General features: G+C 38.1%; 2 protein-coding genes across 2 annotated transcripts; both read left to right on the top strand.

The window, feature by feature from the left end:
- Positions 1-2,664: 2,664 nt before the first annotated feature.
- On the top strand, positions 2,665-3,322 carry qrfp (pyroglutamylated RFamide peptide). Its single transcript, XM_053510683.1, has one exon. It carries the CDS (start codon positions 2,727-2,729, stop codon positions 3,087-3,089), a length of 363 nt encoding a protein of 120 aa, XP_053366658.1. The 5' UTR covers positions 2,665-2,726; the 3' UTR covers positions 3,090-3,322.
- A 5,943-nt stretch (positions 3,323-9,265) lies between these two features.
- On the top strand, positions 9,266-16,444 carry LOC128506904 (major histocompatibility complex class I-related gene protein-like). The gene is made up of 10 exons (XM_053477520.1): positions 9,266-9,368; positions 11,450-11,722; positions 11,807-12,094; positions 12,180-12,470; positions 12,569-12,694; positions 13,617-13,661; positions 13,918-13,959; positions 14,548-14,577; positions 15,587-15,642; positions 16,436-16,444. The coding sequence occupies exons 1-10, from the start codon at positions 9,290-9,292 to the stop codon at positions 16,442-16,444; spliced, it is 1,239 nt and encodes a 412-aa protein (XP_053333495.1). The 5' UTR covers positions 9,266-9,289.
- The last annotated feature ends 370 nt before the right edge of the window (positions 16,445-16,814 follow it).

Below are 16,814 nucleotides of genomic sequence, written 5' to 3'. Positions count from 1 at the left end.
ATTACAATCCAATCCAATACAATGCAATCCAATACAATACTACTGTATACTATACTATACTATACTATACTATGCTATACTATACTATACTATACTACTGTATATGACACTATACGATACAACACTATACAATAAGATATAATACAATCTGATACAATACAATTCAATATGAAAATATACAATGTAATACCATATGATACAATAAAATACAATAGAGTTGCAAGCAATGATGATTGGGCCTAAGCACCTGCACCATCGCCACCTGGGAGTACCAGAAAGACAGTGGGTACAATCGACACCTGCATGTAGTAAAAGGGAACTACTAATACCTATTTAGAATGCAGATATATTTTTTTTTTGTTAAGACCTCCAAATAGCCCTGGTTGCTGAAAAAAAAACCCATCACACTATGATTTCACTTAGAAAGTTATTAGCCAGTTTTGGCCTTTCCACAGCTGAACCGTTTGAGATATCTAAAATCCCTTCGCAATTTTATATTGTCAGTGTATTAAGATCACATGGGCCCGGTTTGGTGGCGACCGTATAAATTCCCTTGGAGAAGTATATCAAATTTCATTGGGTACGTTTTGCAAACAACAAAATAATTCACTTCCTGTTGAGTTGAGCCCATGGCATGCAAAGTGAAATTTCAGCTCAGTGAGATCTGAATGTGTACCGTGCTTCACATTTATACCTGTACGTGCAAGTGTATATGAGCTATGCAGCAAAATCTTGTGTGATTCCAAGCTCTGTACAGATTTTAGTACAAGTATTTTAAGATGCCCAAAAAGTCCCAGATGCTTGAAAAAAAAATCCTCTGAAGATCAAGAGGGCCAAGACATCCTAGGGCTGCTGTTAAATTTTACTGCTGCCCTAATAATACCATACGATACAATACAAATTCAAAATACAAATTTAAATTAAAATTTTATTTGTCACATACACAGTCATACACAGTTCGATATGCAGTGAAATGCTTACACGACCGCCAGTGACCTTAAAAAAATAAAAGCTTATACATAAGAAATAAATATGAATAAATTAAATATGTTAAGAATAAAAATTAACTAGTAAAATATACTGTACAAAAAATATACTGTAATAAAAGTAATACGTTAGAAAATAAGATTAACTAGTGAAATGAGAACAAAATATCAATATAACAGATGAGCTATAGAAATATAGAAAAGAAAATAGAAATAGAAATTTATCAAAACAAAAATTTAGAAGTTTAAAATGGCTCTGATGTGCAAATATGCATAAAAAGTGACTTTGTAAGTGTCTTATTTAAAGTGATTTGTGCAGTGGTCCAAAGATGAAAATCTAAATATGATAAAGTGTCTTATTAAAGTGTTTTATGCAGTGGTCCATAAATGAAAATATAAAAATATAAAATAATGAAAATAAAAATATGTAGTGCAAGTGTGCATGAATGTATCCAAAGTGGCCATGGATGCCCAGTCAGTGTTGAATGTTGCAAAAAGATGTTATTACTCCTGTGTGGTGTTGTGATTGTGATTGAGAGACCTTATCGCCTGCGGGAAGAAGCTCCTCCTCAGTCTCTCTGTGTTGGTCTTCAGGGAGCTGAATCGCTTCCCAGACCTCAACAGAGAAAACAGTCCATTGTTGGGATGGCTGAGGTCCTTCACGATCTTCCTGGTCTTGGTCCACTGCTTGCCACTTGCTGTAGATTGAGTGCAGGTCAGGAAGCTCGGTGTGGATGATGCGCTCAGCCGAACGCACGACCCTCTGTAGAGCTCGTCTGTCCTGCATGGTGCTGTTCCTGAACCAGGCTGGGATGTTTCCCATCAGGATGCTCTTTATGGTGCCGGAGTAGAAATTCCTGAGCACCTTAGAGGGCAGTCTAAAGTCTCTCAAGTGTCTGAGGTGCTAGAGACACTGCCGAGCCTTTTTTACCATGGTGTAGTGGCCACGCTGTCGTGGGTGTACAAAGAGTACAGCAGGGGGCTCAGAACACAACCCTGGGGGGCTCCAGTGCTGAGAGTGAGCGAGGCTAAGACATGTCCCCCCATCCTTACTGCCTGTGGTCTGCCAGTTAGGAAGTTGTAGATCCACTGACACAGAGATGAGCTGAGTCCCAGGTGCTCCAGCTTGGTGGTGAGTTTGGAGAATATTATATAATACTATAGTATAACAAAATTTTAAACAATATGATTTGATACTATACAATATTATTTGATTAAATATGATATGATATGATATGATATGATCTAATGCGATGTTATAAAACAGATAAGGTATTCTGACCTTTTTTGACATGATGACATATAAAAAAAAATATCAATCAGAATTAAGTTTGTGGATACATATAGATTCTTCAGGATGTTTCTCTGACTTCCTGGTGAGATGGATCAATAATGTGTGTGTGTGTGTGTGTGTGTGTGAAATAATTTAATAACTACTCTGTCAGAGTAATTGGCCCTTTTAGATCTTCCACTTAAATAAACTCTGTTTCCTGGTCTGAGGAATGTTGATGGCACGGCAAAGCTCTGATCTGTGCGTCAGGAAGGTTGTAACCAATGGCATCTGGTCCTCAGGGTTGTGATGGAGAGACTGGTGTGAAATAAACCATATTTAAGGAAAAAGTGAGTGAATAGATGTGAGACCCACAGAATTCTGCTAAAAGGTATTTTTTTTATTTGACTTAAGAAGGATTTCTAGACATCAGTACTTCTTCACTAAACATTTGTTCTTTCCTCTTTTCCATGCAGATGAAACTCCAGCTGTTCCACATCTGTACATCTCTGCTCATGCCTTTGATACTGCTCTGCCCTGAAGGGAGTCTGACCTTCCCCCTGCATCCCATCATCCCCGGTTATGAGGCGGCGCTGCTCGAGGCCTGGATGGAGCCGATGGAGAAGGTGGAGATGTTAGAGATGGGGCGGAGAGCTCTAGCGCCCCCGGTGAAACATCCGCTCGAGATGGAGTACTACAAGAAAGGAGAGGAGGAGGAGGACATGGATGAAGGTGATCTGCAGCGGAACGAAGTGCTCTCGTCCATCGCTGGGGGTCTGCAGGCTTTCAGCAGACAGAAAGGAGGATTCGGGTTTCGCTTCGGGAGGAAGTGAGAGAAACGATGCAGAAGAACATGGATGTATGGGGATTAGTATGTGTGTATATTTATACATATATACAGTGTGTTTAGATCTCTGTCTGTGTGTGTATTACTGTGTGAGACGCATAATAAATGCTCAGCTTTAATGTGTACATACACGAAGACATGAAGTTATGTTTTATGTTTCTGTACATAGCAGCTTCTGGATGTGTGGTAGAACCTTCATAACACCAGGACAAAATCAACTGTGAGCCATTTACTATAAACGATTAAAGATCTTTGACCTTAACAATTATTCGTTTTTTCCTACTCTGTCCTTTAGAATAAAGACGATTAGGGTCAAGAATAAATATGTTTGGAAAGATCATGTTTTACAATTTAAGTGTGTATGTTTTTATTGCAAGATGGTTGTATCATCTTCATATGATAATAATAATAATAATAATAATAATTGAATTAAAAGTTTTCAATGATCAAATAAGATTTTCAACTTTTTTATTATCTTCAAGTTTTTGGTGAAGAGTTGGCATTTTCATAGTTTTAATAATTTTATTTTATTATTATTATTATTTTTGCAATAGTTGTATTAAGCACAACGATTTTGAAACACTGAATTCATTTAATGATGCTAAAGATTGTTGTTGTTACATTTAATTAATACACTAATTGAATCATTTAAGCAATTAATTAATCAATTAACTAGTTAATTAACAACAGAATCCATCATCATCATCATACTGTATAACCTCTTTTGTAATTTGGGTAAAAAGAAAAAGAATAACGCAAAATAATTTTTAATGAACAAAAAAACATATTGCTGAAATGAATTATTACAAATTGAGTGATTGTGATGCTGATCTGACGTCACTCATAAGACTGAAAGAAACAGTTTATTATAATCCTGTATATCACTTTGGGTTTCAGCTATTTTCATTCAATTCACACACCCTTTCTCCCGTTACTCTTGTCTTTATCCTTTATTGCCACCCGTGGGGGATGTGTGTGTTTTAACACCCAGACTTTTTCTACAGTTTTCCCGCCTTGGCCTTCGCTCCTCCGTTTCTCTGGCCGCTCTGTGTCTCCGCTCGCTTCAGCTCTCCTCTCCCCTCCCTCTCAAACATGACACCGGCTGATGATTGGCTGTTCTGCCTTAAGTCCCGCCTCTCTTGGTCTGTTAGATTTATCAGCTCGTGCAGAGGAGGCGGGAACTTATGGTTGTTATGATTATTTATATCTCTGTTTTCCAGCTACTTTAAATGTTACAAAGTAACTGTGATGAAGAAGGCGGGAAATTGATGAGGAGGGACAAACTGACAATGTTAAGCAATGTATTTATGGGTTTATTGCCAGTGCAATTGATTTTGATATTTTGAGCATTGTTTGTTCATTAGCTGACCTGCCTGTTGTGTTTGATTGGATCTGTTGAGGAGAAAAAAGTGAGAAATAATGTCAGTTTGCATAGCTGTTGACTATGGAAGAATATTATTTTAATGTGTGTATTATTTTAATGTTTAAAAACAGTAAATTGTTAAATTATTTATACTATTATTTATATTATTATACTTTTGTTTATATTATTATTATTATTATTATTATTATTTAGAAAAAGCTTTTTGTGAGGACTTTTTTTTTGTTTTATATCTTCATTACTTATTGCTTATCTGCAAGTAAGCAAAATGTAGCAGTCCCAGTCCTGTCAGACCCGTGTAGCAGTCCCAGTCCGGTCAGACCCATGTAGCAGTCCCAGTCCTGTCAGACCTGTGTAGCAGTCCCAGTCCGGTCAGACCCGTGTAGCAGTCCCAGTCCGGTCAGACCCATGTAGCAGTCCCAGTCCCAGTCCTGTCAGACCCATGTAGCAGTCCCAGTTCAGTCAGCCCCATGTAGCAGTCCCAGTCCGGTCAGACCCGTGTAGCAGTCCCAGTCCTGTCAGCCCCATGTATCAGTCCCAGTCCTGTCAGACCCATGTATCAGTCCCAGTCCTGTCAGCCCCATGTATCAGTCCCAGTCCTGTCAGACCCATGTATCAGTCCCAGTCCTGTCAGACCCATGTAGCAGTCCCAGTCCTGTCAGACCCATGTAGCAGTCCCAGTCCGGTCAGACCCATGTAGCAGTCCCAGTCCTGTCAGACAAATGTAGCAGTCCCAGTCCGGTCAGACCCATGTATCAGTCCCAGTCCTGTCAGACCCATGTATCAGTCCCAGTCCTGTCAGACCCATGTAGCAGTCCCAGTCCTGTCAGACCCATGTAGCAGTCCCAGTCCGGTCAGACCCATGTAGCAGTCCCAGTCCTGTCAGACAAATGTAGCAGTCCCAGTCCTGTCAGACCCATGTAGCAGTCCCAGTCCGGTCAGACCCGTGTAGCAGTCCCAGTCCTGTCAGACCCATGTAGCAGTCCCAGTCCTGTCAGACCCATGTATCAGTCCCAGTCCGGTCAGACCCGTGTAGCAGTCCCAGTCCTGTCAGACCCGTGTAGCAGTCCCAGTCCTGTCAGACCCGTGTATCAGTCCCAGTCCGGTCAGACCCGTGTAGCAGTCCCAGTCCTGTCAGACCCGTGTAGCAGTCCCAGTCCTGTCAGACCCGTGTAGCAGTCCCAGTCCGGTCAGACCCATGTAGCAGTCCCAGTCCTGTCAGACCCATGTAGCAGTCCCAGTCCTGTCAGACCCATGTAGCAGTCCCAGTCCTGTCAGACCCATGTATCAGTCCCAGTCCGGTCAGACCCGTGTAGCAGTCCCAGTCCTGTCAGACCCGTGTAGCAGTCCCAGTCCTGTCAGACCCGTGTATCAGTCCCAGTCCGGTCAGACCCGTGTAGCAGTCCCAGTCCTGTCAGACCCGTGTAGCAGTCCCAGTCCGGTCAGACCCATGTAGCAGTCCCAGTCCGGTCAGACCCATGTAGCAGTCCCAGTCCTGTCAGACCCATGTATCAGTCCCAGTCCGGTCAGACCCGTGTAGCAGTCCCAGTTCAGTCAGCCCCATGTAGCAGTCCCAGTCCGGTCAGACCCATGTAGCAGTCCCAGTCCTGTCAGACCCATGTATCAGTCCCAGTCCGGTCAGACCCGTGTAGCAGTCCCAGTTCAGTCAGCCCCATGTAGCAGTCCCAGTCCGGTCAGACCCATGTAGCAGTCCCAGTCCTGTCAGACCCATGTATCAGTCCCAGTCCGGTCAGACCCGTGTAGCAGTCCCAGTTCAGTCAGCCCCATGTAGCAGTCCCAGTCCGGTCAGACCCATGTAGCAGTCCCAGTCCTGTCAGACCCATGTAGCAGTCCCAGTCCCAGTCCTGTCAGACCCATGTAGCAGTCCCAGTCCTGTCAGCCGCATGCCACTATCAAGCTTCCCACTGTCCTTTTGTCACACAGTATCATTAAGATGCAAAAAAGAAAGAGGCAGGAGAAGATTGACACCTTTTTCAAGAGAAATCCTGTAAGTGAAGTTGAGAGATGAAAGTTGAAAAATGTTGACATTAAACAACAGTAGCCTATTACCATTAGATGCTGTTTGCATTTATTTCATTGTCTTACTTTTCAATATTCACTGAACCAAACTCGCCTCAACAGTGTTGCTGTGTGCCGTGTACATAAAGACAAGCTGGACAGGGGAAACAGAAAAAAGGTTGCTGAGCAGTTTGTCTCTTGTAAGGAGAGCAGAAAGAGCACTTTTGGTTCTTTTAACATTAAGAGATATAGTTGGTCATATATTATTTGGTCAGTTGTTGTTGGTTGCATTTATGCATTTTATGTATTATGTACATAGTTGTTCGTATTTTTGTTCTGAATATACAGTATGTTGTTTGCATGAGATGTTGTCTGTATATTTGAAGTAACAAAATTTCTCCCTGAAATTATTAAAACATTAGCGACTCTAGCAAGTGTGTTTTTGGTATCACTATCACTCATTTAAATCGAAAGCTTTTTATATCTTGCATGTTAATACCTTTTGTGCCCTTCTGTCATTGTATTCATCATTTTTATTGTTAACAAACATACCACATTCATCCCTCACACTTTTGAAAAGCTTGCTAGATACCAAGAAGTATTCACATGTTGACATACTTCATGTGGAGGAAGGGAGGAAGTGGAACAGGATGTGAGGCTTGTCCCAGCAGACAGTACAGGGAAAGTGAGGACTGGCCATTCATTGGTTAGAAGAATAAAAAAGGTGACTTCTGTAAAATTAGCCACAATCCTGCGATAATATAGTACACAGTCAGGGCCAGGGCATCTCTCGCTTCTTTTTTATTCTTGAGCCTTAGACAGGACACAATCCCCGTCATCTTATTAATTAAAGAAGATACCATACTTCCAACTGCCCAATTACACATCTCCTGGGCCTTTCTGCAAATTTTGCTCACCTTATCATTCTCAAGGCATTCTTCTTGTGCGGATTTAATTTAATTTAATTTAATTTAATTTAGCCATCATACTGATATTTCTTAAAATTTCATGGACCGAGTCATCGGGCTGGACCGCTTACTGTAAGACTCCCCAGTTTCCCCATACTGGGCAGGACCATGAGCTCCTCCTGTACCAGTTGTAACATGAGGAGCCTCAACACGGTGGTTTTCAGGTGATAGTGTGTCTCAACCCTCATTAACTGTTTTCTCTGTCCAAACTGTGCAGAGGAGATATGATGTTATTTATTTATTTATTTGAATAAGTCACATTGACTTTCACTTTTATTTGAATACTTTTAGCCAACACTGTATTTGAGAACTGGGTTCTCCAGCACACATGAAACAACTATTTTAATTATTTTTACTTATTTATTTTTTCTCTAACAATTTGAATATTTTGTAAATTATAGAGATTAAACAGGTTATTTAAAAATGTGACGTAAACAGATTGAGACTACAAAAAGCAGCATTTAGTTAAAAAATATAAAAAAAAAATTCCTTCATAAGAAGTATTGGGAAAAAGGTAGGTATAACTTTATCGTCAGTGCATAGTATCCGTACTCAGCAAAGAAATGCTAAAAATAGTGTATATACCGTACATCAGTGCAAATATAGACATTGTGTGGATTACACTACCGCGCTACAGTTGTGATCATTTTCTAACTCCATGGTCGTTCCTGATGTTTATCTCTCTCTACACTATAAAACAATACTGAAGGCGTTTATTATACAGAACACACAATAATCCCCTTTGAACAGTTGATATTGAGATGTATATCTGCTCCTTCTGCTCTGTAAAGCTTCATAACGGCTCTAATCTGAGGTGCTGGTTGTTAATTGGTGATTTCTGAGGCTGGTGACTCTAAATGAACTTCTCCTCTGCAGCAGAGCTCAGTTTTGGTCTTGATTTCTTGGGAAGGTCTTCATGAGAGACAGTTTCATCATCATGGGTTTTACAAACACATTCGATTATAATACTGTTCTTGAAGGAACTGATTCAGAACAGCCGTCTTATAATAACAATTGACTGTTGCTGTTGCTATTTACTGACCTAATTCCATATGTGTAATTTATATAAGACTATATATAGTTTTGAAATCCTCAGTATTGTTGTAGAATATAGAAAATAAATCACTAAACAAAAAAAAGGAATTTTCAAGTGACCCCAAAGAGAATTTGGGGAAATATTCAAGGCTACAGTTTATATCTAAATGTATAAACTGTATAGAGTTTATCAGTGTGCTGGTTGTGGGAAAGAAGCTGGACCTGAATCTGCTGGTTCTGGTGTGAAGAGTTCCTGCATTTTCTCTTGGATGAAAGGAGGTCAAAAGGTTTTTGACTCTGGTGGGAGGAATCTGATGAAACTGTGAGCTCTGTGAAGAAATCTGCTGTGGTGAAGGAATTCAGCAGCTGGTGATCAAATAATATATAATATCACATATATAAGATATAATATATCCAACAGCTGGTGGTTATATCAAAGTGATTGATAGTCAGATGTTTATATATGTTTATTACTGTATTATTATTATTATTATTATTATACACCACCACACCATGGTTCCCTTGCTGTACAAGCTGAAGGTCCTGCTCAAGTTCACTCTGCCTGGATATTAATGATTTTTTTTCACACTCAGGATTCTGATTGGTTAATGTACATTGACGTCACCTGTCATTGGTCAGATGTGGAATTGGCCACGCCTCTGTTGTCCACACCCCTTGTTGTTCAAGTCTCAGACTGAAAGTGTGTATTTCATTTTAACCTTGATCACACTGTGGTGTGTGTGTGTATTGCTCTGTGTGTGTGTGTGTGTGTGTGTGTATAATATGAATATAGACATGAGCTGGATTACCCTGGTGTTCTCAGCAGCTCTGCTGTCCTGTGGAGTTTCTCCAGCTCTCAGCCGTGAGTCTCACTTATTCTACTCCGATCATATACTCTGTGTGTGTGTGTGTGTGTGTGTGTGTGTGTGTGTGTGTGTGTGTTACAGTGTATCCAAGGACGGGACTTCCCTGAAATCGAAAGTAACAAAGTAACAGGAGTTTAAATATAAAATAAACATCTTTTAGTGTCTGTAACTGACTGTTTGTGGTGTTTATGATCAGATCAAAGGCGGAATGTAACACTTTAGTAACACTTTAATATTTAATATCCAGGGTTTAGATCTTATGGAAGAAGGCAGGCGGTTGGGATTCGATCCAACATGGCGGTGGTGCAGTTGTTGTTGTTTGTTCGCCCACTTACTTATGTTACTCCATTTATTTATAGAACTTATAAAACATTTTAATTTATTATCATCATTTATCTCTCATTTGTTGAGGATCATTAGGCCCACTTTCTTTATCCCAAAGTTTTAAATGTTTGTGTTTTATGTTTTAGCCTGTTTCATTTATTTTTATGTATATTCAGTCAATAAATATATATATTGAGTATATATAAGGCTTTATTGTTATTGTATTTATACAATGAAATTAGTTTGTTTAGCTCTCAAACACAAATAAATTGTTACAAGAAACAAAAGATAATTACACTAAACTATAAATATAACAATAAAATATATACAGCAGAATATATATGTGCAGTGGGATTTGACTACTACTAATAATAATGTGTTAGTATTCATTCTAATACAAATACATAATAAATCATTTAGATTATTGAAATAAAAAATGTATCGTCTTTAAGTTTAAATATTAACCAAACCATTAAACACAGTGTGTGAGGAGAATAACCAGTTGGAACGTGTAGACTGTAATGTGATATGGTGGTGACACACACACACACACACACACACACACACACACACCTGCCAGGTAGCCTTAGGGCAGGGCGTAACCAGGGCAACGCAGTACGTCACTCTTTGATTAGAATAAGGAACAAGGAAGTGTTTATTCATGGGTTCAAAATAATCACACGCATCTGTTCTTTTATTAATGTGTTGATAAAAAACTAAAACCATCAATAGTTATTAATTTAAAATCATCTAATCTTGTTTCATCAATGATATTTTAAAATGATATGTATATTATATGCAGATTGGTTGAATAAAACACCAAGTGAGTGTAAAATGAAATGAAATGCTTCTGCTTGTGACTGAATGTAAAACAAATAACAAAAAAAGAACGAAAAAGGGAAGTCCATCTTGTAAATCTGACAGTAACTTCATTGTTGCGTTATGACAGAAATTACAGTGTGTTACATAAGTACAGTATTTGCTCTTTTTAACATGTTGTGGTGGTGAAGCCTGGAACTGAAAGGGAATAAACTGGGTTATGTAACAGGAATCCACAGAGTAGGCCTTAATGTTAAATTTCATAGGAAGTTAAATTTAATATTTATTTACAACTAGCTATTATCACAGCTTACCCCATTGCTGTTTAAAATAAAATAATAATTATTATTATAATTATAATAATATTATATTATAATATAATAATATATAATACAATAATAATAATAATAATTATAATAATAATCATATATTATAATATAATAATATATAATATAATAATAATAATAATAATAATAATTGAAAAAGAAAATAAACTAGTGCGAAAGTATTTTGTGTACATACTGTAAGTAAGCACATTTTATCAGAGTTGAGTTTATGGCTCTGAAATGAATGATCCATTACTGCCCTCTAGTGGACTAACAGAGACTAGCTGACACCAGCCAGCCTAGAGTGTAAACCCACTGAGCACAGACAGATTTAAACCCCTAACCCTGGAGGTTGAACATTCCAACCACTGAGCCGTGATGTCTGATCATTTAGAAGCTGAATTCTAAATTCATTTTGTAAATTTGGGTTTAAATTTTTAGGGCTATTTCCAGCCCACAGTCCGAATCTTTTAACACCCCCGGCATCACCCTATTACTGAACATCAGTAACACATCCAGTGAAATTTACTGAAATATTCATGAACAGTTCATGCTTTGTTGTCACTTCTTATCTTATGGGAAATGGCTACACTTTTATTTTCTCACAGATGTGCACTCTCTGTATTACACCTACACGGCTCTCTCTAAACCTCTGAATCTTCCTGGAGTCTATGAGTTCACTGCACTGGGAATGCTGGATGATCGAGAACTCGACTACTACAGCAGTACGTCTCAGACTAAGGTTCCTAAACAGGACTGGATGAGAGAGAAGATGCCAGCGGATTACTGGGAGAAAGGAACTCAGTCCCGCAAGAGTAAGGAGCAGTGGTTTAAGGTCAACGTGGACATCCTGATTGACCGGATGAAGCACAATAAGACTGGTTAGTCCACTCTCTCTGTGATCTATTTATTTATTAATGGGTCTTTATGATTTTTATTTTAACTGTTTTGTCTCTTCTTTTCAGATCTTCATGTTCTTCAGTGGAGACACGGCTGTGAGGTTGAAGGTGAAAATGGAAAAATGAAATTTATCAAAGGAGTTGATGAGTACAGTTATGACGGCACTGAGTTCCTCTCCTTCGATGAGGTAAACTCGAGGTGGATTGCTCCAGTTCAGGAGGCTGAGCCGACCAAAAGGAAATGGGATGATGTGGCCATCCTTAACCAGTACACCAAGGGCTACCTGGAGAAAGAGTGTGTGGACTGGCTCTCCAAGTTCATGGAATATGGAGAGGAAGCGCTAAAAAAACACTGTGAGTAGCTAAAATTTTTAATAAAATCAGTTAATTTCATGATGTACATTAAAAATAAACATGTGTAAATGTTTAGCTTTTTCAGCTCCACCAAAAGTGCACATATTGTTTAAGAAACCAGTGACCAACCCCAGCAAGCTGACCCTGACCTGCATGGCCACAGGGTTCTACCCTCCAGACATAGAGATGCAGGTGAGGAAGCTCCGCACATCCCTACCTGATCATCTGGTAACATCTACAGGACTCAGAGAAAATGGTGACGGCACCTACCAGCTGAGGAAGAGTGTGGACATCGAGGAGAAGGACAAAGATCTTTACAGTTGTTATGTGAACCACAGCACTCTTATAGAACCAATAATTGTTCCAGCCGAGGGAGGTAAGTGCAGCATTATACTAAGAAAAGAAATATCTCCTGCTTACAGTGTGCATTAATGCTGTAGTTACTCAATCAGTGATTTTTTTTTTCCTTTAAAGAGCCATGCCCAAGCTGTGAACGCACGGGTCTTCTGGGTGGTATTGCCGGTGCAGTGGTCGGAGTTCTGGTCACGCTGGCGGTGGTTGGATGTGTTGTCTTTTACTTGAAAAGGAAACAAAATGATAGTGAGTAGAACCACATCATAGATGTTCTATAATCTCAATTACTTGTGTACAAGCAACTTTTAGTTCACATCAGAATAAAGAAAAAATGTGATCTCTGTGACTTTACCCACGGCAGTGTTGTTACTACCAGATCTGCTGATTTAAGCATTTCAGAAACTGCTGATCTCTGGCTGGACCCATCACACACACACAGCAGTTTACACAGACTGGTGCAGAAAACTAAAGGCATTAAGTGAGCGAGAGTTGTTTAGTTGGAAACACCTTGTTGTTGAGAAGATAGCCCAGAGAAAATTGAGCAGATAAGTTAAATCATGCAGGAAGTCTAAGCTACCTCAACTATTCACTCTTTACTGTATACCTGTGGTGAGCAGAAAAGCAAGTCAGCATAAAACTTTTTCTTGAGATTAAAACTTTTCCTGATGTTATGATGAGCTAAAATATCAGGAGACCACACCAGGTTCCTTTCTTCTCAACTAAGGATAACTTTAATTACTGTACTATAATTTATTACTTTACTGTACTATTTGTATCATACTGTAACACGAATGAAAATTATTAGATAAATTGCAATCATGCAGACAAGCACTGGCAAGAAAATGCATTAATATAGAAATGAGTAGCAGTGATATTAGAAACTGAGGAATCTTACTCTAAACATATACAAGCGAAACATTTCTGCATTATTACTGATCATGTATGAGGAAAGGAAAAGAGCACAAACCAGTTTAAGAATTTAATTAATCACAAGCTGATTCATAACTACAGTCTATGAAAAAACAGAACATAAAAATGAGTAGCCAGTAATCGTGTAGTTTCATTGTGTTTTTGTTTCATGTTGGTTTTGTGTGTAAACTTTATAATTGTAAGCAAGAATTACCTTAAAGCATGTTAAAGATCAGCTCTTTTTGTGTAATGTTTTCAGGTACACAGGCGCAGAGTAATGGAGGTGTTACAGCACCTGTTACAGGTAGGAATGTATGGTTGATATGAGCCAGTGACAAATCCAGTTATTATTCCCACCTAAAGGGGATATTAATGACTGTTAACTGTTTCTTTAACAATAGATTTCTTTAACTTTTAAATTGATATGTAACTTTAAATATAATTTAACATTTGTGTAAACAAACCGAAATAATCAAGCAAATATAAAGAATAATGTTACATTGTTATATATGTATAAATATCTCCTATATATAATGGTCCCTGTGGTTTCTGTATTTCAGCTCCAGTGGAAGTCCCCTTGCTCCCGAGCACGGCAGTTCCTAGTAAGTCTCACTAACTACACAGAGATTCACTCCGTCTCCATCATTCTGTAGTCCAAATCTCAAGCAGTTCTAACAAGCAGGTTAAACAATAAAATAGGTTTAAGACAATGGCATGGCGGTTACTGTGCATGTCTGAGTTGATGTTCAGCTTTCTGAAGTGGATCAGATTCTTAGACACAACACACGTATTTGGCAGTGCAGTGGTGCGGTATGATGGTACGCATAACCCACCTCTTCTGGTTATTAGCTGCTCTTATTAATGGGTACTGATGCAAACTGTCTGGTTTCTGTTGTAAGAAATAATAGTGTTCATGTAAAATGACAACTTTACTAAGTAATAGAGACTGAAGGCTCTGAAGCCTCTAATGCAAGGAGCCACGATGGACTTTTTTATTTATTTATTTATTTATTTTTACTATTATTATTTTTTTTTTGTGAAGGTTTGGCTCTTAGTCAAATAAATTATTTAATTGTAATTGTAATTAATTTTAAATTCATTCAGATTAATAAACATCTGAATAATTAATAAGAAATTATTCCTGCATCTGATTTTAACTTCTGTTTTTCTTTCTCTGCTTTTTTTTTTAGATGGGACAAACAGCAATGGAACTGACTCTGGTAAAAAAAAAAAAAAAAAAATATATATATATATATATATATATATATATATATATATATATATATAATAATATAATACGGAGCCCCCCAGGGGTCATGAGGGGGAAAAAAGAACAAACAGAGCACACGGAATAATAAATCATGCGCTCGATTAATAAATCGTGTGCGCGGAATAATGAACCAAGAGCTCGGAATAAAATATCCGTGCGTGCGGACTAATAAAACCGTGTGCGCGGATTAATAAACTTTGAGCACTAAATAATAAACAGTGCGGGCGGAATAATAAACTGAGCGCGCTGATTGGTTTACACGTCTGGATTCGAAGTTATGACCTGGTTGGACATGGACGGAGAGGAAGGAGCTCAAATCATGCGCTCGATTAACAAATCGTGTGCGCGGAATAATGAACCGAGAGCTCGGAATAAAATATCTGTGCGTGCGGACTAATAAACCTTGCGCGCGGAATAATAAAACCGTGTGCGCAATCAGCGCGCTCAGTTTATTATTCCGCCCGCACTGTTTATTATTTAGTGCTCAAAGTTTATTAATCCGCGCACACGGTTTTATTAGTCCGCACGCACGGATATTTTATTCCGAGCTCTTGGTTCATTATTCCGCGCACACGATTTATTAATCGAGCGCATGATTTATTAATCCGAGCGCATGATTTATTAATCTGTGTGCTCTGTTTGTTCTTTTTTCCCCCTCATGATCCCTGGGGGGCTCCGTAATATAATAATAATATATATATATATATATATATATATATATATATATATATATATATATATATATATATATATATATATAAAAGAATTAAAAACAAGACTTCTGGTGATTTTAGATCTTCAGAGATAATTCACATCTGTGTTATAGGCGACTGTGATATATAATGAGTTTAATAATTGAGTGAATTGACAGTTATTTGAAATATAGCTGTTTATCTGCTATGTTTCTAAAATAAATAAATCACTTCTTTAACAAGCCTGGTTATTGTGGTGTTTTTCAGGACAAGGCACCGGTAACAACTCGCCAGACAGCAGCCAGGAGTCACTAATTAATGGTAACTTTGATCAAAATAAAGCTTACAAATAGTTTGTAATTTATTATAAAGTTCAATCTGTGTGATGAGTGGTGGCAGGAGGTGGAACATCATGTCACGTTTTTACGATATGTAGATACATACATACATACATACTTTATTGATCCTAAAGAAATTTCCATCCTATTAAAATCTTTAAACAGGCGCTACTGGATGGGCTGGGTGAAAATGTTATTGATTTTGAATTAAAAACTGATAAAAGTTTTCCCACAGTGCTTAGGTGTTCAGGATGAGCTTTCTAACACTACTAGAACTTTATTCTTTTGTGTACTGTACAGTATGCACATATATTCTTTTCATTATTCTCCTGGAGCACATGTAGAACATCTCCAACCTTTTTTTCCTCACCATACTGTGGGTCCCGGTTTATAATTTTTTTCCTGTCAGAGTGTAAGTAATGCATGTATGTTGGTTGGCCAACTTTGCATACATTGCGTTTCTCATTTGGTTTCTTGCATGATAATTAGCAAGCAGATATAAACTTATACTCTTAAGATTATATGTAAATTTAAAGTTAGGACCCAACTTTTACACCCAGAACTTATGGGAGGGGAGGCAACGTTACAGGAGAATCAGATATCCAGTGCAGAACTCATTCTTTACTGAAAGGCCACAGTACTACACCTGAGGTCAAAAGTCTCCTGTGAATTCTGATTAATTGGATAATTCCTTATAAGTCAGTACTACAGTAAAGATCACTGAGGTCCTGATGCTCCATGTTTAATGACCGATATTTTTTTTTCTCTTTCAGGTGAAGCTGTGTAAATTTTATATTAGTGCCGTGGATGGATAATTCTCTCACCCAAGACTTTCTTACTGTCAATAAATGAACTTCTTTGAAGCACGATAGCATTAATGTACATTATTATATATAGACCACAATACCAGAGAAATGATGATCTGCAGTTAGGTATTGTTGTGTTTCCTGATAAATCTTCCACACTTATTTTATTGGCCTCAAATGTATAAGCATTACTTTTTTACACCAAGAAAGATAGTCATTGTCAATTTCCATAACAGATAATAATGATAATGAAAAGCCATAATACAAATCAGGAACCCATGCACACATCTCTAAGTTTGCTTGTTTGTTTTTTATTTTTTTCGTTTTATTATATTTTTGTGTGTGTTTTGA

This window comes from Clarias gariepinus, chromosome 2, assembly GCF_024256425.1.
Source record: "Clarias gariepinus isolate MV-2021 ecotype Netherlands chromosome 2, CGAR_prim_01v2, whole genome shotgun sequence".
NCBI lineage: Eukaryota > Metazoa > Chordata > Actinopteri > Siluriformes > Clariidae > Clarias > Clarias gariepinus.
This window is presented reverse-complemented; position numbering and strand designations above follow the sequence as displayed.

Bases quoted from the DNA above. Each gene is read 5' to 3' on its own strand.
- LOC128506904 (XM_053477520.1), top strand. From the start codon at position 9,290: ATGAATATAGACATGAGCTGGATTACCCTGGTGTTCTCAGCAGCTCTG. The intron at 9,369-11,449 runs GTGAGTCTCACT...ATTTTCTCACAG, and splicing joins AGTTTCTCCAGCTCTCAGCC to ATGTGCACTCTCTGTATTAC. The intron at 13,960-14,547 runs GTAAGTCTCACT...TTTTTTTTTTAG, and splicing joins CCCGAGCACGGCAGTTCCTA to ATGGGACAAACAGCAATGGA.
- qrfp (XM_053510683.1), top strand. From the start codon at position 2,727: ATGCAGATGAAACTCCAGCTGTTCCACATCTGTACATCTCTGCTCATG.